Source organism: Ceratina calcarata, unplaced genomic scaffold, assembly GCF_001652005.2.
Source record: "Ceratina calcarata isolate Rehan_Ccalc_2016 unplaced genomic scaffold, ASM165200v1 scaffold478.2, whole genome shotgun sequence".
NCBI classification, from domain to species: Eukaryota; Metazoa; Arthropoda; class Insecta; order Hymenoptera; family Apidae; genus Ceratina; species Ceratina calcarata.
Genome location: NW_017172008.1, coordinates 47153 through 69729, shown reverse-complemented (window position 1 = coordinate 69729; position 22577 = coordinate 47153). Strand labels below are relative to the sequence as shown.

General features: G+C 34.0%; 6 protein-coding genes across 11 annotated transcripts in view; 2 read left to right on the top strand and 4 right to left on the bottom strand.

Annotated features, from left to right (window-relative positions):
* Positions 1–2360, bottom strand: part of RhoGEF2 (Rho guanine nucleotide exchange factor 2) — a 32056-nt gene extending 29696 nt beyond the window's left edge. For 2 of the 4 annotated variants that reach the window (XM_018028867.2, XM_018028868.2), the window contains exon 1: positions 1914–2360. The gene's annotated coding sequence lies outside the window, so the exon portion shown is untranslated. The remainder of the gene's footprint in view (positions 1–1913) is intronic. The other 2 variants (XM_018028866.2, XM_026815654.1) reach the window with 2 other exon arrangements.
* A 311-nt stretch (positions 2361–2671) lies between these two features.
* Positions 2672–6058, bottom strand: LOC108627560 (tectonic-1). Its single transcript, XM_026815683.1, is given in 8 exon segments — positions 2672–3919; positions 3985–4181; positions 4246–4405; positions 4476–4709; positions 4789–5194; positions 5197–5377; positions 5453–5713; positions 5803–6058. Coding segments are annotated over 8 exon segments (2613 nt in total). The 5' UTR covers positions 5891–6058; the 3' UTR covers positions 2672–2833.
* A 349-nt stretch (positions 6059–6407) lies between these two features.
* LOC108627557 (trafficking protein particle complex subunit 13) lies at positions 6408–8863 on the top strand. Its single transcript, XM_018028861.2, has 10 exons — positions 6408–6882; positions 6957–7125; positions 7185–7269; positions 7350–7477; positions 7536–7659; positions 7744–7840; positions 7910–8136; positions 8210–8310; positions 8388–8535; positions 8613–8863. The coding sequence occupies exons 1-10, from the start codon at positions 6840–6842 to the stop codon at positions 8703–8705; spliced, it is 1215 nt and encodes a 404-aa protein (XP_017884350.1). The 5' UTR covers positions 6408–6839; the 3' UTR covers positions 8706–8863.
* Positions 8751–10963, bottom strand: LOC108627558 (GPN-loop GTPase 2). 3 transcript variants are annotated; one of them, XM_026815679.1, is made up of 8 exons: positions 10681–10963; positions 10512–10593; positions 10295–10402; positions 9906–10213; positions 9617–9822; positions 9425–9539; positions 9154–9352; positions 8751–9083 (listed from the first exon to the last, which is right to left on the bottom strand). In XM_026815679.1, exons 4-8 carry the CDS (start codon positions 10024–10026, stop codon positions 8846–8848), a joined length of 879 nt encoding a protein of 292 aa, XP_026671480.1. In that variant the 5' UTR covers positions 10027–10213; positions 10295–10402; positions 10512–10593; positions 10681–10963; the 3' UTR covers positions 8751–8845. The 3 variants fall into 3 exon arrangements, with proteins under 3 accessions (XP_026671480.1, XP_026671482.1, XP_026671481.1); XM_026815681.1 differs by having other exon boundaries at positions 9154–9349; positions 10681–10961; XM_026815680.1 differs by lacking the exon at positions 10295–10402.
* A 26-nt stretch (positions 10964–10989) lies between these two features.
* On the top strand, positions 10990–13295 carry LOC108627559 (ankyrin repeat domain-containing protein 54). The gene is made up of 4 exons (XM_018028863.2): positions 10990–11382; positions 11539–11578; positions 11671–11794; positions 11906–13295. The coding sequence occupies exons 1-4, from the start codon at positions 11155–11157 to the stop codon at positions 12357–12359; spliced, it is 846 nt and encodes a 281-aa protein (XP_017884352.1). The 5' UTR covers positions 10990–11154; the 3' UTR covers positions 12360–13295.
* A 112-nt stretch (positions 13296–13407) lies between these two features.
* The window catches only part of Sk2 (Sphingosine kinase 2), a 15887-nt gene continuing 6717 nt past the window's right edge, over positions 13408–22577 (bottom strand). Inside the window, exons 2-7 of the mRNA XM_018028860.2 lie at positions 20356–20707; positions 17412–17780; positions 17013–17263; positions 16745–16837; positions 16027–16166; positions 13408–15773 (exon numbers count right to left, since the gene is read on the bottom strand). Of these exons, the coding sequence (XP_017884349.1) occupies positions 15585–15773; positions 16027–16166; positions 16745–16837; positions 17013–17263; positions 17412–17780; positions 20356–20707 (1394 nt within the window). The 3' untranslated portion in view covers positions 13408–15584. The remainder of the gene's footprint in view (positions 15774–16026; positions 16167–16744; positions 16838–17012; positions 17264–17411; positions 17781–20355; positions 20708–22577) is intronic.

Here is a 22577-nt window from a genome sequence, read left to right as displayed (position 1 = left end):
GCATCATGTAATTTTCAAACAATTATTTATTCAACCCGACTTGGGACTCTTATCTCGTTGAATATGTTAACGATATAGCTACTACTGTAATATGTTAACGATATAGCCACTACTATAAAATCTTATCTACAAATGATTAGCAGGAGTTAACAATATCCATCGTATATTCCTCAACATCGCAATTCTTCATAGGAGACCTTTACATAGCGACGTTTATAGTACTTGTGCTTTTACAAACGAAATTCCAAACTCTAATACATACTCTGCCACCTCTTTTATTTCTTCTCTAGCATAAGACGTTCTATTTTTATATGAAAAATCAGTAATCATATCAAGACATATTCGATGGTATACCAGTTATTCTTGAAATAGCACGAGAGTGGCCTACTAGGTGCATATTTAACCCTTATCCGACTGAAATATTTTAAGAACATAGCCAACCCTAATGTATCCAGCAAATGCGATTAAAAGAAGTTTATATTATTATATATATTATACAAGCGATTAATTTGATCTCGAGTAAAAAATGTTTGTATGACATAATAAAATCACGTGAATTATAAACTTTATAATTCTCAGATGTCGTTTACAAGATAGTAATTGTGCATAAATTTTCGTAACATCTCTCTTTTAGATCGGATGTTATTACATACCATCGAAATAAGGTCATTATAACATAAACGATAGAATAATAATTACATTCTCGTTAACGAGGTATGATCTTACTTTAGTTATGTTCTCCTCACAATTATTAAAAAAAAAAACCAATCAATTTCTATTCTAATTAACAAAACAGCTCAAAATGTAAGCCAGTTGTTTTTGATACCCTAAAATCTATTCTAGACTTTTGTATTCTATCCTTTGATTATTTTCATACTTGTATCTCGAAAAAGGAAACCGTTTTATCTTAATTAATAAATAGAACATGGAATGCAAAATACTTGCAATTAAAATGAAAATGGAATGCTTCGCATAAATGCAAACGTAAAACGATGGTAGTAAAAATTGAGTAGTAATTCTATTATAAATAGATAGTAGTAATCGCGTTCAAAGTTCGTAATATTTCTACTTGATTGTCAAAGACGATAATCGCAACAGTGTTTGATTTTGTTTAAAAGTAATCAAAGATAATCAATTCGTAGTTAACAAATCGCTTTCATATTTTAACAGGAATATGTATCATACCTATTCGTGCTTCGTGTCAAACGTGCAACCAAATCCTCTCACGGCAGATTTTCAACAAATCCTACGCAACAATGATATTCCGATCAATTTGCGTGCTTGCTACTGTATTTAAAACCGATATCAGATTATCGGCTTATCGCAGCGGTCTTTCGCCATACTTCTAATGAGACGAGATTAATAAATATCGAACAACACATTTTCATCCCGAATATAAAGGATAACAAAGGGACAATTTGTAAAGAAGAATGGGTTACTTTTTCCTTCCTTTCGTTTAATCTATCGTGATTAGACTTTCATTACCAATGTTGTTGGCATGATTAATTCGCTTATTCGTGTTTCTAAATCATGAGATCTTTTGCGTTAGCCTATTGTAAACAATCAAATTCACGAGTAGGGATTAACATTAGCGTTATTAAAAATGACAATGTCTGGTCGGTTATTAAGGACTGGTCGATTAGGAACTGTTTAACTCTAGACAACAGGACGACGTGTGACAGCGTGAAAGATCGAAAGAATATGTCAGAGAGAAACTAAGAAAGAGTACATGACATCACGTTAATCGATATAACAGGTTAATAGGTCAGTCGGTTCTTACACTCTGCTAAATATGAGAGAACAAAATAAAAAACGGGACAATCGAAGAGAAGAGAAAATAACACGGATATAAGATTTCAAGAATGACTCGCACGCATAGGCGTGCTGAACAGGCCGAGAGTAAATACTATTACCTTTCATTTAATGTATTTCGTAGCGGGACGAATCTTGTACGAAACACCAGCAACGGGGTGGAAGCGCAGCAAAGCGAGATATCACTTCACCTTGGCACTATATTCCACAAGAATTATATCACAATTGTCATAACAAAAGAACACATATGAATATGGCTGGTGACGGGTAATTATTCTGCCTGTAGCACTTTCACGGCACATTTTGAAGCCTCCCGACGATACATGATACATACGCGTGACTATTTAGTAAAAAAGAGGAAGACTATTTCTCTGCTCGTTATGTAAACGTGCACGCACTGTACTTGAACGCGAAGGCACTGATTTTTTTATAAAAATGCACATTCGATAAAATGATAATACACTACTAACAAGTGTCAGCCATCTTGTATTGGAGCGAAGCACGACCCAACGTCCCATAGTGCATCACGACAGCTGCAGGAGTTTGTAGCCAAGTTTATAGTGGCGAGATTGTAGGTAGAAAGAAGAGACGAACCGATTGGCCGACGATTTTAACGATCTCCTGCTCTTATTGGCCATAACTTTATTAGTGAATTTTCTTTCAGTTTCAAATGTATTCTCTTCAGGTTCTGAACGAAATATTATTTAAATTACACTGTCACAATGTTTACATTTAGTGAATTTGAATATAGAAATAAAATAGCTTCGTACAAACCCCGTAGGAAGACAAGTATACTATTTAAATGGACTATTCAACAAGAAAACCTGAAATTGTGCGTCAAGGAAAGTAACAAAAGTAGTGATGTGCATTATTTATTTTAAACACTCGCATGTAATATAAAATAATAGCTACATTTCATGTAACTTTTCTCATAAGTCTATGTACATTCAAACATAAAATTACTTTTATCCATTGTGCATTGTTCATATAATATGTATATTAAATATACAATCACACAAAATCAATCAAACAAATTATGCAGAGCTGTGCTCAGCGTTACGATAATTAAAAACATACTAGATTTAATTGACGTTGAATCGTTTAAAAAAGGATAGAAAAAGTCGTATGGTAAGGTGAGGTCCAAATTAGGACCTCCTATAAAGTAATACTTTGATGGCTTCGACACATCGTGGAACGTAACATAACTAACAACATCTATTTCAAGTTGATCTGTACAGTTTTCAAACGAACATTTCGTCCAAGCTACATTGGACTCTGACGAAAATGTAACACCAACTCCGACCACGTTGTAATTGGTCAATGTTTCCGGTTTTGTTAAAGCAGAGTATAAAATATTCAGATGGATAGACGTTGTTAATTTTGAACAATGTAAACGACCATTAACAAACTGTCCTACTGTAATATTCTGTGGTATTCTATCGAGTAAAATTTGTGCCCAATCAGTAGTATCGTTACTAGAAAAGTTGCCCGACTTGGCAATATAAATGTTATATTGTTCCGTTTGAGTTATATTGAACAACGTATCTTTCATCAAGAGATGCATAGCAAGATTTTGTAATTCCATACAAGATGCTGTGCTGAAATTATTGGTACGTACAGACGTAAAACATTTCAATTTAATGTCTTCCCCAAAAGCGGGTGTATATCTATCGATCTTGTTACATTCACCAGATCTTGTTGCTATAGGTAATGTTAAATAGCTATTTGTTTTATTAAAACTGATGTATCTAGTTTCCACTTTGTCGGTCTTGTTTGTCTTTAAAGTACCGATCATCAGTGGTTTTCCCATGATGTAACCGGGATTACCACTCAAAGAAAAACTTTCTTCTTTATTTAATTCTGCCCATTCGTAACTCACTTCGAATTGCTGGTAAAAACTTCGGGAAACATTACCTATCTTGAAATATACGTCGATACTGTTGATTCCCATAGAACCATTGTGGACAATCAAGTATTTTACACCCGTTACGATATTAAAACAAGTTCCATTTAAACAAGCACCTAATGCAGTACGATTACTGCACATTGTCCAAGAATTTTTACAATAATGACTATTTAATGTTAAACATACATTTCTAGGGCAAACCTACGAATGAAAAATTTGGATGTTATCATTTTATAATGGAAAAGAAATCTGATTTTTTTATATACCTGATCCTCCGTTTGAATATAAACTTTGCTTAACAAATGTGGAGATGTTATGACTGTAAAATTATTAAATGCACTGGGGAACAAAAACTTATTAATATCAGTTAAATCGGCTTGTAAACATTGATCTTTCCATTCCCGAAGATACTTCAAAGTTTTCTTAAAGCCACACAATTCCGTAAATCCAGATTGTACTAACTCTGTATGAAAAAATGTAAGCCTTAAAATGATAGCCTTATTAAAATCACATATAATAATTCATACCAAGAGGTTGAACGTAATTGTTGTTCATTATCCATAGAATGTCATCATCTTTATAACGACTAGAAGTATTATATTCAGGTACATGTAATTGGTCTTTCCATTTCCAATTCAGTCTATTTGAATTTATTGCTTCCCTTAAATCCTCTACAGATTTGATATCCTATACGTAAATAAACGAGAAGTTAGCTAGAACGAACATTACGACGCTAGAACGCATTTAAAATGCATACCAATTTATTGTTAACACTGTAAGTGGGCGGAAGATTATCATATAAAATACAAAAGAGATTATTTGCCAATTTTTCAAGTATGAATGGAGTATTGTTTCGTTGTATAAAATTTCTGTTGTAACAATAACGTTTGTCAAATAATTCTGCTTGGTGATTTTCACAGCGTGAGAACACTGTTAACTGCAAGTCGTTGCAATCTCTGTCACAACAACAATTGATGTTACAGGATGACAGCTATGCGAGTAAAAATTTATATTTTAATATCATGTTATGTTTCGTATTAAGCATAAAATACTGTAGAGTGCAAACTTACTGTTAAATCACATTCGCATACATCGGAATTTATTCTCTGTACGTGTTCATTTCTTGTTTCATTATCATGCTTAATTTTAAGAGGCACTTGCGTAGTTGTCGTTTGTATTTTAGGTGTTTGTGTTGGATGCACAGAACTGCTTGCGTTACTCGTATCATAAATACTTTCAGTAGTACTAGCAGCTTCTTCTAAAACATCTTTCTCTGATAATTCATCACATTCTGTTTCATTCGCACATGTGAATATATCTTCAAGTTTCTTTGCATGTACTAACTGATTCAATAAAAGCCAAGAGAACAATAGTACAAATGCTGTTCTAAGCATGTTGACTACTTTATATTGTACACTTCGGAATATATTCATTAATAAAACTTTCAGTCCATTTTTTAATATTACAATGCTTTTTGCAGTCACAAGTGACATCCATATTTCTCAAAATTTTTTGTCAATATATGTAATTCAATCTGAACTGTGCCCATACTTTCTGTAAGTAATTCAAATCTGTCTAAAGGATTAACTAAAACATTCGGCGATTTTAATTGTAAAGTTATCCCCAGAAATTTGTCTCGTAATCTATCCTTCCAACTGCCTATAAATTAAGAATAAACCATGTACATCTGGATAAAATCAAGTGCTTTATTTACTGAGAAGATGTTGAATTTACCAATAGGCTTCCAAGTATGACATTCTATGAAATGTTCTCCTGGGGACAAAGGAATATTACAAATACCATAAGATCCAAATAATACTCTCCCATGTACATCTCTACAAAATACTTGTAATAAAAGTTTTGGTGAGTTTTGGAGGGTTTTTGTTGTATAATGTAGATCTATGGGATGATCCCAAACTGGCTCATTGGTGTATAAATCACAGCTCTCTTGAGTTTGTCCTTCTTCGCATCCAGTTAAAACTTTCCAACCATTACCTTATGAAAATAATACAACAAAGAACAATCGTAATAGTAAATTAAAAACGAGATAATAATAAACTTAAACGAGATAATAATATTATTACCGGCATGAAAACTCCACTTGCATAAAAGTCGTGGCTGTTTAAAATCTTTTGCAGACGAAATCCGACCAATTATATGCAATTCAGCCATTCCATAAGATCATATCATTTTTTATTGAATATCATAATTGATTGGAACTATGAAGAAGTAATCTGTTGTGTATAAACATACTTTAGAGTCGACGTTGCAGTAATTATTGTCACGTTCCAAAGTAATACGTGCCTTATTCTTCATATGCAGTTGTTAGAAAAATATGATAGACCATAATAATCTTTGTTGTGATCTTATCAAACAACTGGAAACAAATGTAACAATCTTTGAATCATATACAGTCATTACGATCATTACAGAAGCATCAAATGCGTTTATATGTACACATATACGTAACGTGGCGACGCCAAGTTAATGACTTTGCTGGACTTTACTTATTGATTAGATTCTTTCACATTCTTTCTTTCGTCTGGTTCCTGCTTCTCAAATAATTTTTGTCGTTATTTAATGGAATATTATTCAGTAGCACTCGCGTCGACAATGTGAAAATATCAACAATTTTGAACTTTTTACAAGTATTCATTATACATGCTAACTGGGATCGCTACACGCCCACTCGTAAAGTTCAAAAATTTCAGACACTCTATATACTATTTTTTTCAATATATATAATTATCACGTTTTCTCGTTTAAAGTAGCATATATTATTTAAACATCTATCAAGTATTAAAACTTACGGACTTTTGCCACAAAAGATTTCGAAAGTACTTTGTTATATGCCCCAATCATTTCATATTTTATTTCAACGGTGTACATGTAACTATTTTTCAAAAAGGAAATTGCCATTAGGAGAGAAAGTTAATTAAAAGTTACCCAATAGTTAATAATTGGGAATCGATTTCACGCTATCCATACTGCATCAAATCGAATGTAATGCAGAAACAGGTTACGTTCCCTAAGTGACATTTCATCTCATTGTCAGTTGCTTCTGCTTTATCTGTTTAATTGTTTCACTGTTTATATTTTTTATAACACAAATATAACATAAATGGAAGCTAAGCCAAAAAGTGAACATCTATTAGAATTAAAAGGTGATAAGACTATTAATTCTCTAACTTGTAATTAAAGAAGAAAATATAAAAATTCGGCTGTATATTGATTTTAGTTATGAGATTAACAAGGCCCCTTCTTGCTAGTCCTGTGGTTGTCACTTGTGATTCAACAGACCTCCCTGGCAATACTTTAAATAATGAGCTGAAGAATGATTGTACTAGCTTGCAAGGAATGGAAACACTTGCAATAGGGCAATTCATGGTTTTACCACAAAGCTTTGGGTATGTGCAAATATATAAAATGTAAATTCAATACTGAAATTTCATGTATGTATTTTCAGGAACATTTACTTGGGTGAGATATTCTCAAGTTATCTTTGTGTACATAATGGTAGCAGTCAGCAAGTAAAGAATGTCACTGTTAAGGTAATTTAGTAATGGAAGAATAAAATACATAAAGCATAATTATTACTTGTAATTAACAGTTGACGTACTTTACATCATAGGCAGATCTACAAACAAGCACCCAAATTATTTCTCTTTGCGGTAGTAATACAGAACTAAAAGATTTGGCACCTGACCATACGGTTGATGAAGTGATACATCATGAAGTGAAAGAAATAGGGACACACATGTAAGAATACATGTTCGGATGCGTTGCTCTTATAATTAATCAACGTACATCTTTTCAGATTAGTATGCGAAGTGATTTATACTCCTGCAAGTTTAGGTAGCACACCACAGTCATTTAGAAAATATTTTAAATTTCAAGTTGTAAAACCATTGGACGTTAAAACGAAGTTTTACAATGCAGAGGTAAACATGTAATTTGTTCGCTTAAGAAGCGTGTTCAATTATAATTTTATATTACGTTCACCATTTTTTCATATTTTCTTCAAGTCAGACGAAGTGTATCTTGAAGCACAAATACAGAATCTAACAGCAGGGCCTATATGTTTAGAAAAAGTTTCACTTGAATCATCTCATTTATTTAGTGGTGAGTTTATTTGTAATTAGGTTTCATTCATAATTAGTGTGAGTAACAATTAATTTCATAATTTTTTAGTGTCAACACTAAATACAAACGAGAAGGGAGATTCTATTTACGGATTAGTGAACATATTGGATACAGATTGTAGTAGACAGTATTTGTATTGCCTAAAACCCCAACTAAGTCTATTAAAAGATCCGAAAATGATGCATAATGCAACTAATATAGGGAAATTGGATATAGTGTGGAGGAGTAACTTGGGAGAAAGAGGAAGATTACAAACAAGTCAGTTACAAAGGATGGTTCGTTGAGGCGTTCATTAAACTATTTCCAATTAATTTTTATATTTAGAACTGATCATTTATTTAACATTAGGCACCTGAATATGGTGATATCAGAGTTACTATGAAAAACATTCCTCTTACGGTTCAACTTGAGGAATCTGTAAATCTGAACTGTCATATAATAAATACATCGTAAGTAGATAAAACAAATTAGATGTTAAACATTCTCAGTAAATTTGATATAGATGATTGATTTGATCTTGTATTAGCGAAAGGAGCATGGACTTGATGCTAAGTTTGGAATCGAATAGTTCAATAGCATGGTGTGGAATATCTAATACAACGATCGGCACGTTAAAACCGGGCGTTTCAATAGACATTCCTTTATGCTTAATCGCATTACGTACTGGTATTATTGTGAGTACATGAATGTGATGTGAAGATGTCAAATATTAAGCCTTAATGTAAATAAGCTAATGCGATTTATGTTACAGACTGTTTCCGGATTGAAATTGACCGATACATTTCTGAAGAGAGTCTACGATTACGATGATTTAGCACAAATATTTGTCAGCCAAACGGACTAGTCGAGGAATTTATAAATTAGTGAAAGTATATTTATTAACTCACTGTACCTTATAAAAAAAATGTATATTGTACGTTTCTTAATGTATTGAGAATCATTGATGTGGAAAGAAATAATATTATTTTTTACAAAATAAATACTTCACAAGTATGAATCTATTGTGGACGTCCTATCAGTTTCACTTTGAGCCCCTACAGCACAAGCAAGTAGAGTTTGAACGTCTTGAGGTTCATTCCCACCAAAAATGTATCCATTAGCTGTATCCACTGCGTTTTTTACTCGTAACAGCATTTCTTGATTAGAGACATCTAATGGTATAAAGCTGACGAGACTGTAATCTTCTATCAACGACACGAAGCTTTCGTTTAACTTTTTATATCTGGAGATATGAATTATACGGTATATTTGGTTTAAACTTTTTCTCTTACGGCATAATATTAAAGACTTACTTTGACGTAAATGAGTCTGTATCCAGTTTATCTAATAAATATCCCAGGTCTAGCACTTCTGTATAAAAGTCTATATTGAAATCCAAGCGGTGACTAAACTTTTTCACTTCATCAAACTTGGTCATCACATTCACGTGAGGTTGACTTAATTTTAACATGGTTGTTGTACAAAGAATGACCGCGGATAAATATTTGCCTACAACAAATTTAGATCGACAATATCTACTGACCTATTAAATCTGTAGAAAAAATTATAACAAATGAAAGTTACTAGGGTCGCTGCAATGGTGAGAATCAATAAGATGCACGCAGCATAATCTAACTAAATTTTGCTCCAACTTTTCAGCAATTGCACTAATTGAGTTATGATGTGTGTACAATTCGACCTATAGATAAATAAATATTAATGTTTAAAAACCTAAAATATTATACAATGTCTGTATAGGTGCATATGCTTACATACCTGTCCAGGACAATCAAATATGAGATAATGATCTTTCAAGTTTAAGACTTTTCCAATCAACCATTTTACATTAGCTTCTAAAAATTCCATACAGTAAACAAGTGCTCCATTTGGACCAAGTCTAAACTGTGTCATCACTTCTTCGTGTTTGATTAATTCTGATATATTTACCGCTGGTTTGTATTCCATATTTTCATTTGCAGGATCTACAAACATAAGTTATTAATGTTTATTCACTTCACAATTTTAGTCGAAACAAAATCACTTCCTGACGCAATTAAATCTTTACCAATATTGATGACAGCCACTTTCCTACCAAGTCCTTCTAAAAATGTAGCCATCGCATTGCAATATGTGGTCTTTCCACTTCCAGGTGGACCAATAACTAATTGGGCGAATATTAAACTCATATTTGTATCTTATTTCTGTAATTAAAATGCTCTCATATCTTTTATAGCGGCAGCAACAGTTCTCAAAGTGTCTGGATTATAATCTTTTAAAGATATTGAAACCAACAATGGTTTATCTACATTAATTTCTTCTGCTATGAATCGGGCAGCTGCTACAATTTCAACATCATCTTTACCGAATAATACCCTAAAAGATTGATAAATGTTAAATTCTGGATATAATAATAATATCAATATAATCATTTACTTAATGAAAATAATTACATACTTTGTAGAATATATACTATTAGTAGGTTGGTTTAATAGAGATCCACGATTTATGGCTATTAACGATCCAAATTTTTTATAATGTGTTATGATTAATAGAACACGATTACTGAAAACAACACAATTTGGGAAATAAATGTTGCAAATTTTGAGATAATCATTTTATTGACTGAGTATTCAAACAAAAGGTAAGAAATGTTAATTATATCATTTATTACCTGTAAATTTTCAATGCAATGTCGGTATGATAACCATTAGTAATAATGGCACAAGCATGACTTTTCATATTTGCTGCCTTATCTATAATAAAAGGAATCGTATAGTTAAATAAAAATTGTCAAATTCTTAATGTGAATATTTAAAACTGAACGAAAAATATATGCTTACATCATGTTAGGATTGTGTTAAATGTTTGTGCTTAGTATTTACAGATATGTATGAAGTACAAACAAGAGGTGTACTGCAGTTTACTCTAATCAGTAAATCAGTCCGTTTCAAGTTAGGAGAACTGATTGAGGCGATTGAGCATGAGCGAGCACTAACAATAAGTAAATCCAGCAGACCTGAGGACCTTTTCTGAATCAGGCCTAAGAATAAGTATTTCAGGTATACAGTGCTCACGTGGTTCTGTTGTATTTTGCACCGTAACTCGACTGACGCGTGCGCATAAAAATCTAGAAAACATGCCTTTTAGTTTTATCTCTGTTGTATACGCACAGCAACGCACAGTGTCGCACAGTACTAACACTAACAGCTGCGTTCTGCATTCTACGTTGTGTGGATTGCGAACATCCCTACGAAGTTTTAGTTTATAAAGCGTATTGTTGTTTTCGAAACGTTAACGAGCGTTTAGATATAATAATGACGTCTGTAGATTCGGGAATTGATATGAGTAACAATTCAAATGACTGTTTGATTAATCAGGACGATCGGGAAAGAATTAACAATGATTCGACACAGGTTGAAGGAAACGCTCCTCCGTTCCTTATATCAGATAAACATGTTTCATGTTTTACGGCCCAAGGTTCCTTGACCGAATATTCTCAACTGAGAAGTGGTCCACAACGTATAACTCTCACTTCCCGCCCTGTAAGTACTTTGTTGTTATATATTCTCATACTCTCATGTACAGTGTTGATCATCTTGAATTATTTAGCTTAGATTGCTTATTTTTCTAACAGACAGCCTAATTAATTAAACATTAATGGCAGATATTTAATATTTTAATCATTTGTTCAATTTCAGATAGGTCTGAAATTAAATAAAAAACGGAAAGTGCAGGCATGTATGTTGAATAAAAAATAATTATTTATATTAATGTTTAAGTACCTGTCCATTGAAAACAGCTTTATTTCAAAATATTTTTTGCCCTTGTAGTTCCCTACTATAGGAAGAGCTTTGTGTACAACAGACAATTTGTAGGGAAGCAGGTGAACTTTATTAGTCCAACTGACACTACTGATTTTCGTGGAAGAACTCCTCTTCATCTTGCTGCTTCCAAGTAAATCTTAGTTTTATTCTCGAGCAGCTTTCTAGTCTAATTGAAAAATAGTAAAACATTTGAATACTATTTAGAATTTTATATTAATTATACTACGAAACTTTATTTCAGAGGCAGCACAAAAATAGTTTCTTTTTTACTAGAACATGGTGCAGATCCTAATCTTCGTGACGTTATGGGCAACACTCCATTGCATTTAGCAGTTGCAGCAAATAAGATGCCCGTGGTGATGCTTCTTCTGAAGGCAGGAGCAGATGTTACGTGTTTGGATCACGAGGGTAACAGTTTGTTGAAATTAGCGCAGAGAAAATTGTCGTTATTACAAAATTGTGCAGACACAGAAACATCAAAGATTAAAGAGGAAGTTCAAAGCATAATCGATATGTTGGTCTCTTGTTTGCAACAACAGAAAGATATCGAGGCCGACAGAAAGATTGAGACGCTCGTCAGTATTTATTCGCGTTTGATTTTATCAAACACACCAAATAAAGTTCAAAGCGACGTAAAAGATCTGTTAGCTAGTTTAGATGGTCTGTCAATAGGTAATCAACCCGCGGACTGTTAATTATATTGTCAGATCGAACAACGGTACAAAACTGAATGAAACAAACGTAACAAAACAAGCGAAAAAGTATGCAGTGGATTTATTACTCTTAGTAAAGTTCACGTTTCGTTTGATTTGCTTATATGGCGGTTACTTACTATGTTATAGATTACGTCGTTTTCATCGTCACATACAGTTGCAGGTATTAGACAATTGTTTAAGTCACTAAATAAATCATTGAGTGAAATTTAAGTTAAATAATAATATTTATGTTGCAAGTATATCTTTTATATCAAAAGGAAATAAAAAGTTTAATGTTCAACAGTAAATATCGTCGCTTTATACAATCTCTTACAAAATATTTTAACTTAAATAGTACCAAAACAATTTTGTTTAAACTGGATCATTTTTTATGATTACTTGATAAAAAGAAAATAGCGAGAGTTCTTAAAGTAAATGAGAAAATAAATTCAGGACGTTTTCACAGTGTACTCTTGAACATTAAATAGTATGTATAATGTAACAGAAATTATATACAATCGCGATACTTTTATAAAAATAGGAGTGATTAATTGTAGAAGATGGTAGTTATATTGTCTTCTGTATGTATGTGTGTCTATGGATGTATAAATAGTTTCTGCAGTAGTTGATATACAAATTGTAAATAAGTAATTCCCTGTTAGTGGTACTTATAGCAGATGTTTAAGGAAAAATATCTCGGTTTATAGGAACTAACATTTTTATAATTAATTATGTATTCTGATCGAGCGTACGCAAGACAATTTGTATTTTTCTTACACTGTAATATAGTTTCTAAATTTATATTCTTCAATTCTGTAATTTAAAATCGAAATAATCGTCGTTGTATGAGACTTGGTTTGACTCAGTAGATTGAAACGAATTCTGTTTTGACTTGTGCGAATATCAGAATATATGTATACATATATTTACAACAGAGATATTTAATTTTTTTCATTCCTTATCCTGTTAACATCTTTGTATGTGTGTGGAGTTCTTATACATTTTAACTACATACGTATGTATTTCCGCGATTATAAACAAAATACGATGACTTGACGCAAAGAAATTTATTATTTATATTCGCCATCATACTAAACAACTCTCATTAAACATTAACGATCGTTCCGCTAAAAAATAGCGGAATAACAAAAATTAATATTATACACGATCTCGTTTCTTCTGATGTAATTCAGGACTTTCTTTACGTTAATCGTACAATTATTCACACTATGATACATTTCACAGAAGTAAATGAATAGAAAGAAAACTATACAAAAATATCATACATGCATACCCAATGGAATTACATTGTTTTAAAATAGATCGCTTCGAAAATTTCATATTCCTATGTAATAATATCAACAACTATTCACTGTTCCTCTCATTTAATGTACGGTTAAATTATGATTTGATAAAAGAAGATTCATACATATTCTTGCGATATGCTTGTGTTACAAGATCGAAGGCCAGTAAAATCGAGTTATGTGACTAGGAAGGACAGAATAAAATCTCTTGATCAGAATAAATAGGTTTGCAATTATACACGACAACTGGTTATTAATTCTCCCATTAATTATCCAGGAAATAATTAATTTGTAAACCGGTAGCCTCCAAGTTAAATGTACAGGCGTATCATGTATCGTAATTCGATTACTTGTAATCGCAAATCAGTTCTTCAGTTTCTTCCGTCTATTTTTTCTCACAATCGATACGATACGATAGTAGATTTACGACGCCGCAAAATACATAATTTATAGAATTATCAAGTGTCACGATACTAACTAAGAGTTTCATACAAACCAGTTTTTTACTAATCGTACGTTGTCCGTCAGGTAACTTGATATGTTACTTATTACGTTATTAATTAATAATGTCTTGAGAAAATATGAACATAAACGTTAGGCAAAGAAATACAATAACTCGGAAGACCGACACTTGCAATGGTTAATGCATCTGTACAAGATTCGAGCTCGATATCAATAATTAAATCAATACTGTGTCGCCAGCACATATACCAGACTACAGTATTTCTCGTTCGATAAATTATTATATCCATTCCAAGACTTTCGTAAACAATACACCTAAACCTCGAGTTACTCAATTATAATTGAATAAACCTTATATCTAAGAAGATTATTCTTTCATTAATTAAAAAGAAAAAATGTAAATAAAGTTTCGCTCTCACCAATTTCGTATTTGTATGGTTTTTATTAATACGACTTTGAAATATAAAAATATAGTCTTTCGTATATGAATAAACATGCGCGTAAAAACATATTTCTTTGGCGGTTCGCAGCCTGTAAAGAAAAATAAATCGGAGCTAACGCGTAACAATTGAACACTTTATTAAACGAATGACCTGCTCCTTATTTTCCATTCAAATAGAGGATCTCGTACAGTTCATATACAATTCTGCGATATTTTACAAAATCTTCCTATGTACAAAAATGATATTACAATAAATACAAAGCGGTAAATCGCTTGATTATTCTTATTAGACGCAATTAAACCTTTAAACGCCTTCTTATTTCCCATGCAAATGAGGGGTCACAATTTACGCAGAACTTCCATCATCAATCATCCGTGCAAGTCGAGGGTTAAGTGTATACGTACTCGATTCGATCAGAAGTAGCTATTTATCAAACTCAACAGTACTTGCCGAGTAGCTCAAAGCCTGTAGGACATTTTTAAAGTTACACTACTGTGTATCATGTAGAAAACAGACCAAAGGGGTACGATTTGCGCTGACAAAACAGTGACTAGTCAGCGTCGTTGTGCGATATCGCGTATAGAAAAATGGAATTTGCACAATCTAATATTAATTTTATCTATCAAGAAAACCTCGGACAGAAATACAAATAATGAATTAATCAAAGTGCTGAAACATTTGTCATCTAGTAAAGGTATAATTTTAGCGTATGAACAATAATGAATCATCCAGTAGAAAAAATATCTATGAAATAAACGTATTGAGCTTGTGTGAACAGTGACTACATCGAATCTCATTATTTAAATTATACCTAGATTATTCGTATGCGCCTGATGGAATGATTTAATTTCACAGTCTAGAATGTACACCTATCGCGGTTCACCAAATCGTGACGCTATGTAAATATATTTTAATACAGTATTGTCACCAGGACCATGCTACCGTATATATCGCACTAGGATTGTACCATTTGATTTTCATTGCTAGCTTCATATGAAGTATAACGATAATTTGTATCAAGGAGACATCACCGACGCCAAGGACGGGAATATTTCAGCTTGCAAGGGCCCATAATCTACCTTTTCTCCATCCACCGTAATATAACCGTGCGCTCCTTCTTCTGGTTCTAATCGGAACGCCTTCACCGGTATTATCTCGATGCCGGAACGTGTTAAATGGGTACCATTACTTAAACCCAACAGGAACTATCGGACACAGTAAAAAAATTCTTAAAATATCAAAATAATTATCTTGCTAACTTGATTTGGTTTCGTAACAGTTATTAACGCGGTCGTACCGATAAGAAATTCTTGTCACTGGTTGGCGTACTATCGGTCGCAAAGATTGAAATTACTTTGTCGATAAATAAAGCAATAATTGTTTTATCTGTGAGAGTGTTTCACTTATTTGGCAATCAATTAGATCGCCGGAAATATTGTTTCTAATTGGACTATTTACCTGGAGCAAATTGGCTCTAGTGATTCCGGCTTTCACTATCACGAGCCAAATAATACCATCCGCCAATTTGGCACGGGGTGCGAAGAAATAATCCTGGCCCAAATGAGACTGGAACGCCGCGTGGACCATGACGAACTCTCCTGAAATCCAGATAACGAATCCATCGGATAATCAGTCGACACTCACATCACATCAATTGCCTTAATTACTTCAAATTTATTTTTGTTTCTTCTTTATTAAATATCTTTTGATCATTGTATTCTAGCGGAAGAATCTTCGGCGACATTTAATAAAGACGTCGGTGTAGATTATGTTTGCAAATTCTCTCTCGTTGTGTCAACGATTTCCGTTTACGTTCATGCTGATGCATCGCCTTCCTCTCTCGGAAAAGAAATCATATACAAATACGGGTCACGGTGAACAAAACCGCCAGCAGCAATATCTGTCCTCGCTACCTCTAAGTATGCTTTTCAAGGAGATGCAGTAGCATTAGTGAGTATAGTACCGTGCCGGATAAAGTCATGAATTAGTAGGTATATGTAGAAGAACGCGTAAGTCGCGTAGGAATCCTTATACACCAACATACTCAAGTGTTTCATCACACAGTAATATATCATTTTGTTTCGTATGTATTCAAGTTTAATTATTATTAAGCAGAGAATATACGTTGATTTATTTGTACCTCGCAATATCGTATAACAAAGACATTCATTCTTACCTTGGATTTGTGTCCAGGAGCTTGGCACTTCAGAAGTCAGAGCGGGTAATCTCGATGATGGACCATACATAAGCTGACTAACATTGTCTGTATCTTAAATTTACAAAATTATTCATTTCTCAAGTAAAAGCAAGATGACGTTATGTTTTTACAAAACGAATGCAAAAGTATAAATGCGTAAAACAATGAATGAAGATACAAGGATACGGGGAATAATTCACGATGCTTAATTGGAAACTATTGCGAACAAAGTATCTCAGTAGCTTACCAACTTCTCCATTATCGGGCTGATCGATACTATGGTAACTGGAAATGGAGCCCGTGCTGAAGTACGTCGATCTCGCGGAGGTCGCCGAGTAGAAACTATCTAGTCTTTGTCTTCTCTCAGTTTCCGTTTCCAGAGTAATGCTTTCGCTTATTATCTCGTTATCCTCGTAGCCATCGAAGGATCCATCCAAAACCGCGGCGTCCCCGTCGAGTGCATCATGGAAGCTCTTCGATTCACTAACTTTACTGTATCTAAATACATTTTTATATTTTCTTTACATCGCAAATCAATACTTTAAATAATAATCGCATTCTCTCGCGATTTAATTTACATCCTCCAATGCAATTTCGTGAAACAAATTACGCATGCAAATAACTGAACGATAAGCCGATAACGCACCGATCCAAGTCATCGCCGCAGCTCCTTGAATGGGATATTTGGACTTCACTCACGTACTCCTTATAGGCCTTTCCATTGCTCAAACTCTCACTAGACGACACTTTATCGCAAGGTAGGTATGAAACCTTGCCCTTATACGTTCTCAGTCCAATCAGCCGCGCGATTGTCCATACGGTGAATCGTTGACCGCCTATCGCCCGGAGACGTTCGCTTTCAATATCGATGTCTGCGAGCAAGCCCCAGCCAATTGATAAGAACGAGAACAGTATTTGGTTTCTGGTTTCAACGCGCACCAAATCCATCTGTGTGCTCTTGAATTTGACCACGGCCAGCGCGCTCACCAAAAGCGGATTCGAATCGTACGGCTCTCTGAAAGAGATTTTGTATTTGATTATGAGATATCTATATATGTATTATCTTCTCCCTTTTATTAGCCAAGTTTTCATGGAAAACTTGTTAATCATATTTTAGGGCATTTAATTCACATTAGTAGATTTCCCTTTTTATCTTTGATAATTATTTAAAAATAAACCTCTTGAAAATGTTATAGAATTCATTGACTGGCTCAAGACAAGTGCGTTGTTCTTTCCTCCTAATAAAGCATGAAAAAAGTAGAAAACTTCTCTACGGTTCTTGCATCGAGATTACTAGAATTTTGTAATAAGGCAAAGTGTTTTTACAATTCTTTTTTCCGCTGCATACAAAATAATCGCCGCTAAGGCTATCGCTATGTTTTATCAAATTGCCTTTACTTCTAAATGCAAACTCGGTAGTCAACTACCTGAAAAATGTAACAAAACACGAAATATATAGCAGTATTGTTAGATAGCTTGTAGAATTATACGAATTATGAATGTGAACAATGTTAAATATGGATACGTGTTTAATATCGTGTGAAAGCGAAAGGAGAACAAATTGCTTCTGGCTACGACTGAAGAAAGAATGAAGTTTGCTAAAAAATTGAGGACACGTGTACCCGTAGTATACATACATATGTATACTGATTGTCTTGTTGTGTTCGACCTCGTCAACGAGTTTATTCGAGACGATAAATAAGTACGTCTGCACGAAGAATACGTACTCGATGCTGGAAATCTTTCCGATTATGCACTTTTCGGGTCGAGTTAGTAGAATAAGCAGTTTTTTTTCTTTTCCTTTACCTCTATTGTTTCATCAATTACAGACTGACACGATCAATTATAATCTTAGAAAATAAATAACTGTCTAAATAAGTGACTGTCAAAAGACATAATTAACAATTATTATATTCGGATAGCTGAGGTTTTATTATAATTTTGGATGGATGTTGTCTCTTATACATACAACGTCATTCAGTAATAGTTATCTTATCGGTATAAGAAATTACGACGAAAATAAATATTTGTTAAAAGTAATCTATTTGTACACAGGAAGACGTTAATGAAGTTTGAGTGTAATTTTAAACAATTTTTAACTAGGACAAATTTTTTTTGTATCATAACGAAAAGTAATACTTATGACAGATTTTTACTTTTTTTTTTTTAATTTAACTCAAAGATGCTAATACCTCTTTTCTATCTGAAAAAGAAAAACGAGACTAGCAAGCGAGGTATTCACACACTTTCAGGTTTTAATAAGAGTAGCGACATGGACGTAAATGCAGGAACGTCATTCTTTTCCAAGAGCTCATAATTATGTATCGCCTGTTTTTGCTGCAAGCCTTTTAAAATATTTTTTCTTGGCTTACCGGGGTAAGTAATTGGTGAACGGTCAACAAGCGGAAAAACCCGCACGATATTTAAACAGGTATGAAACTCTCGGATATTTCCGAATAGATGAAGATAAAAACATTTTTTCTCGGCTGCACGTGGAATAAACGTAAATTATTACCTTGGCGTTCTACCACGAAAAAGAATATGCATAAGCAACGGTTATTCAATAGCTCAACGAGATACATCTTCGCTGTACAAGCAAACAAGAGCTATTTGGTACATACTAATTTTACATCTGCTCAACACGTTCAGCTGGTTCGTTGCTCTTCAATGTCTATCAAACTGTGCCATACTTTTAGTCTTTTTTAAACTTACAATAGCTGGGCAATTAGGCGCATGTTCTTCTCTGTTTTTATAGCGTGACATCAAGTACCAAAAGCTTTTTGTGTCGGAGGAAAAGTTAAATGAAGCATAACGAAGGCAAATTGAATTTAGCGAAGGATTCCCCTCTCGTTTTAATAGCTAACTTGAAATTAGGTCGATTTATCGTTTATAATTTACGGTCTCCAAACTCATTATCGCTCGCTTGTGCGCATATCGTTAGAAGGCGACAAAGTAAATATGTCAGTTATACAGTTGCGAACTCGCAAAATTGAAAAATTAACACAGCCACGAACATGAGTCTAATATAGCCAAACGTAAGAGTATCAACTGACCGTTCTACTACGTGAAACAATATCTCCGCAGAACATTGATTATATATGAAATGAAAGAAATGTGACTCCTCTCGCGCGAGGTTCATACCAATTTATAAGATAAATTAGTAACTGTGATGACTATTAAGCGACGTTATGTCGCGTACATTTGAATAATTAACCCTTTGCACCGCAACAATATTCGACACAATGAACCAATGCGGTACAAACTGATGCCCCGTCAATAATAATAAATACTTTATTCAAGTGGTACTCTTTCTGCACGGTGTTGAATATTCCGCAATGAATTATTCGTAGAATCGTTCAACGGATTTCGGACTCCATGTATACGAAATTAATGACGAAAAGCGTAATTAGAAGTCGGAGGCTTGTTGAAATCGCGGGACCACCTCGCAACGTGCATGCAGATGCATAAATCGAAACCAGTCGGTTGCAGGCGGAAATAACGACTTCCTCGGAACTTAACGGACGGCTATAGGGCAGGCCAAGAGCGCATAAAATAAATCACAGGCACGGATGAATTCTGAAACAACTTACTGTTTAGCGTACGCGATGGATTTTGCCAACCCGTTACCGGAACCGCAGGGTATCACGCCAAGGGGCAATTCTCTCAGCGCTTTCTCCCAATCCGGTCGTTGAAAAAGCCCGTTCAGTACCTCGAACACGATACCGTCGCCCCCGACCATCACCAGACCGCTCCATTGATAGATGTCCCTCGTACGCACAAACTCGCGCGCGTAATTGGCACACTTTGTGATGTGAACCTCGTAAGGCCTCTCGGCTTCCGACAGAATCGGATGGATCCTCTTCTGGAACGTCTCGCGGCCCCTTCCCGGGCCAGATTTTGGATTAAGTAGCACCAACATCTTCCTCTGTTCCCCTGGGCACGCTGCAACACACACAATTTATGCTTATCTAATTGTAAGATACAAAGTATCGCTTACGATTAAATTGTTATAAATCATCACAGACTGCGGACGTAATAGCGTTAGAGAATGCGTAGAGTTTTGTCGATTCTCTGGGTTTGGATTATGGTAATTCCTGTTACAATTAATAGTGAAATCGGTTAACAGGGCTTTTGATTGTATAATCTTACGCAATAAATGGTAGTTAATTGTGAAGAAAATTTCTACAGCGTACAGTTACGTGACGTGTAACGTAACGAGCGTGTTTAATCTTTGGAAGACACCATTGCAGGCGCCGCAGCATCCCTCTTTGCAGAGATTTCTCTGCAGTTCTGCCGCACTATGTATATGTATACGTACATATCTCAGTTAAATTCTTATCAATTTTAGTCTTTCATAATGAAATTTACAAGTGTACAAGTATTTAACTTCAGGAAATGATAAAACTATTTATGCAATTATTCGACCTGATTCTAATTGCATTCGAAATTACAATTTTTTAACATTCAACTAATTAATATGATAATAAAACGAAGTATTTTTTTCGAACTGTTCAAACCTGTTTTCAGTACCTAGTCGCATTTACGTAACTTCCAGTTATGTTGAAAATCGGTACTGAATGTACAGAATCAGGAAGTCGATTTATGTAATGAAATTTATGTAAAAGACATTATCTAGATTTCCGAAATTCAACGAAAGAAAGGGTGCGTAAGATGACTTTCGAACGCAACTAGGTATGCACCTGCTTCCAGTCGAACCATTTAAACAGGTTCTCTGCTCGTATTTACGTAAACTCGATAGTTACGCATCGATAGATACAACCGGTGAAAGTAGAGGTAATGCGAGTGATAAAAGCCACAGAGGCGAGAGAAATCATTCGTTATTGGACGTACATGATATATCCTTCGTCTACCATTAATCATCTCATCGCTGCGCTTACGTAATTTAACAAAAACTGTTTGTCGAGGAAAAAAGACACGAATTCTAGTCAATCGTTCTTTCAAGGTATTTGCCGAGGTTTTTTCACACGTTCGAACAACGTGTATATTTTCAATAAGCATTTTGCAATTCCTAGGATTAGATATTCCTTGCTGATACATGTGTGTTAGCCACGTCTTATTAAAGTGCTAACGAATTAAAATTAGTTTCACACGATGCTAGGACGACCAAAGGTCCGAACATATATAACACAATCTCTGCAAAAGACCAACTTGTATTGTATACCAACAATATTTAGATAGAGTTAAGTGATTTATTTCGGCTACATGGACCCAGAAATAGAAAGTACAACACTATTGTCTCACACATATCAACCTTATAGATTTTGAATAATAATAATAAAATAATCACATTTCTATTTGTACATTTTCTTAAATTACCTCATTTCTAGTCTTTGATCAACAATAGAGTCTACTATATACCTAAGCATATCCCTGCTAATGTACTTGTATACCAATAATATTAAGTATTCAAGTTAGAGATACTCCTTATCTTCAATACCTTATCATCCAAAATTCATCATCCTATGACTCCTCTCTTTATCTTTCCATGATTTACTCCTTGACTCCTATTTGCAAACTTTGTCCAATCTTCGCTGTATCATTTCTCAAATACTAACCCTGACAGTCCTATCTTACAAATCCTAATCCTCACCATGAAAACCTAAAAGACTAATATCTTAGCCCGTTTTCCATGATCGCACTCTCGTTCCGAACTCTGACGGACACCTCACCCGTGTTAAGGATGTATTGGTTATACAGTCAATCCCAAAAGCTTATGCACTTTAGAAACGCATTTTTTAAAAAGAAGTCAGACGTCGGAAGAACATTGCTAATAATAAACAACAAAAAAAAA

Bases quoted from the DNA above. Each gene is read 5' to 3' on its own strand.
- LOC108627557 (XM_018028861.2), top strand. From the start codon at position 6,840: ATGGAAGCTAAGCCAAAAAGTGAACATCTATTAGAATTAAAAG. The intron at 6,883-6,956 runs GTGATAAGACTA...TATTGATTTTAG, and splicing joins ACATCTATTAGAATTAAAAG to TTATGAGATTAACAAGGCCC. The intron at 7,841-7,909 runs GTGAGTTTATTT...ATAATTTTTTAG, and splicing joins ATCATCTCATTTATTTAGTG to TGTCAACACTAAATACAAAC.
- LOC108627558 (XM_026815679.1), bottom strand. From the start codon at position 10,026: ATGAGTTTAATATTCGCCCAATTAGTTATTGGTCCACCTGGAAGTGGA. The intron at 9,540-9,616 runs GTATGTAAGCAT...ATTTATCTATAG, and splicing joins TATTTGATTGTCCTGGACAG to GTCGAATTGTACACACATCA. The intron at 9,084-9,153 runs GTAAGTCTTTAA...TCATATCTCCAG, and splicing joins ACAGACTCATTTACGTCAAA to ATATAAAAAGTTAAACGAAA.
- LOC108627559 (XM_018028863.2), top strand. From the start codon at position 11,155: ATGACGTCTGTAGATTCGGGAATTGATATGAGTAACAATTCAAATGAC. The intron at 11,383-11,538 runs GTAAGTACTTTG...GTTCAATTTCAG, and splicing joins TAACTCTCACTTCCCGCCCT to ATAGGTCTGAAATTAAATAA. The intron at 11,579-11,670 runs GTATGTTGAATA...TTGCCCTTGTAG, and splicing joins AAAACGGAAAGTGCAGGCAT to TTCCCTACTATAGGAAGAGC.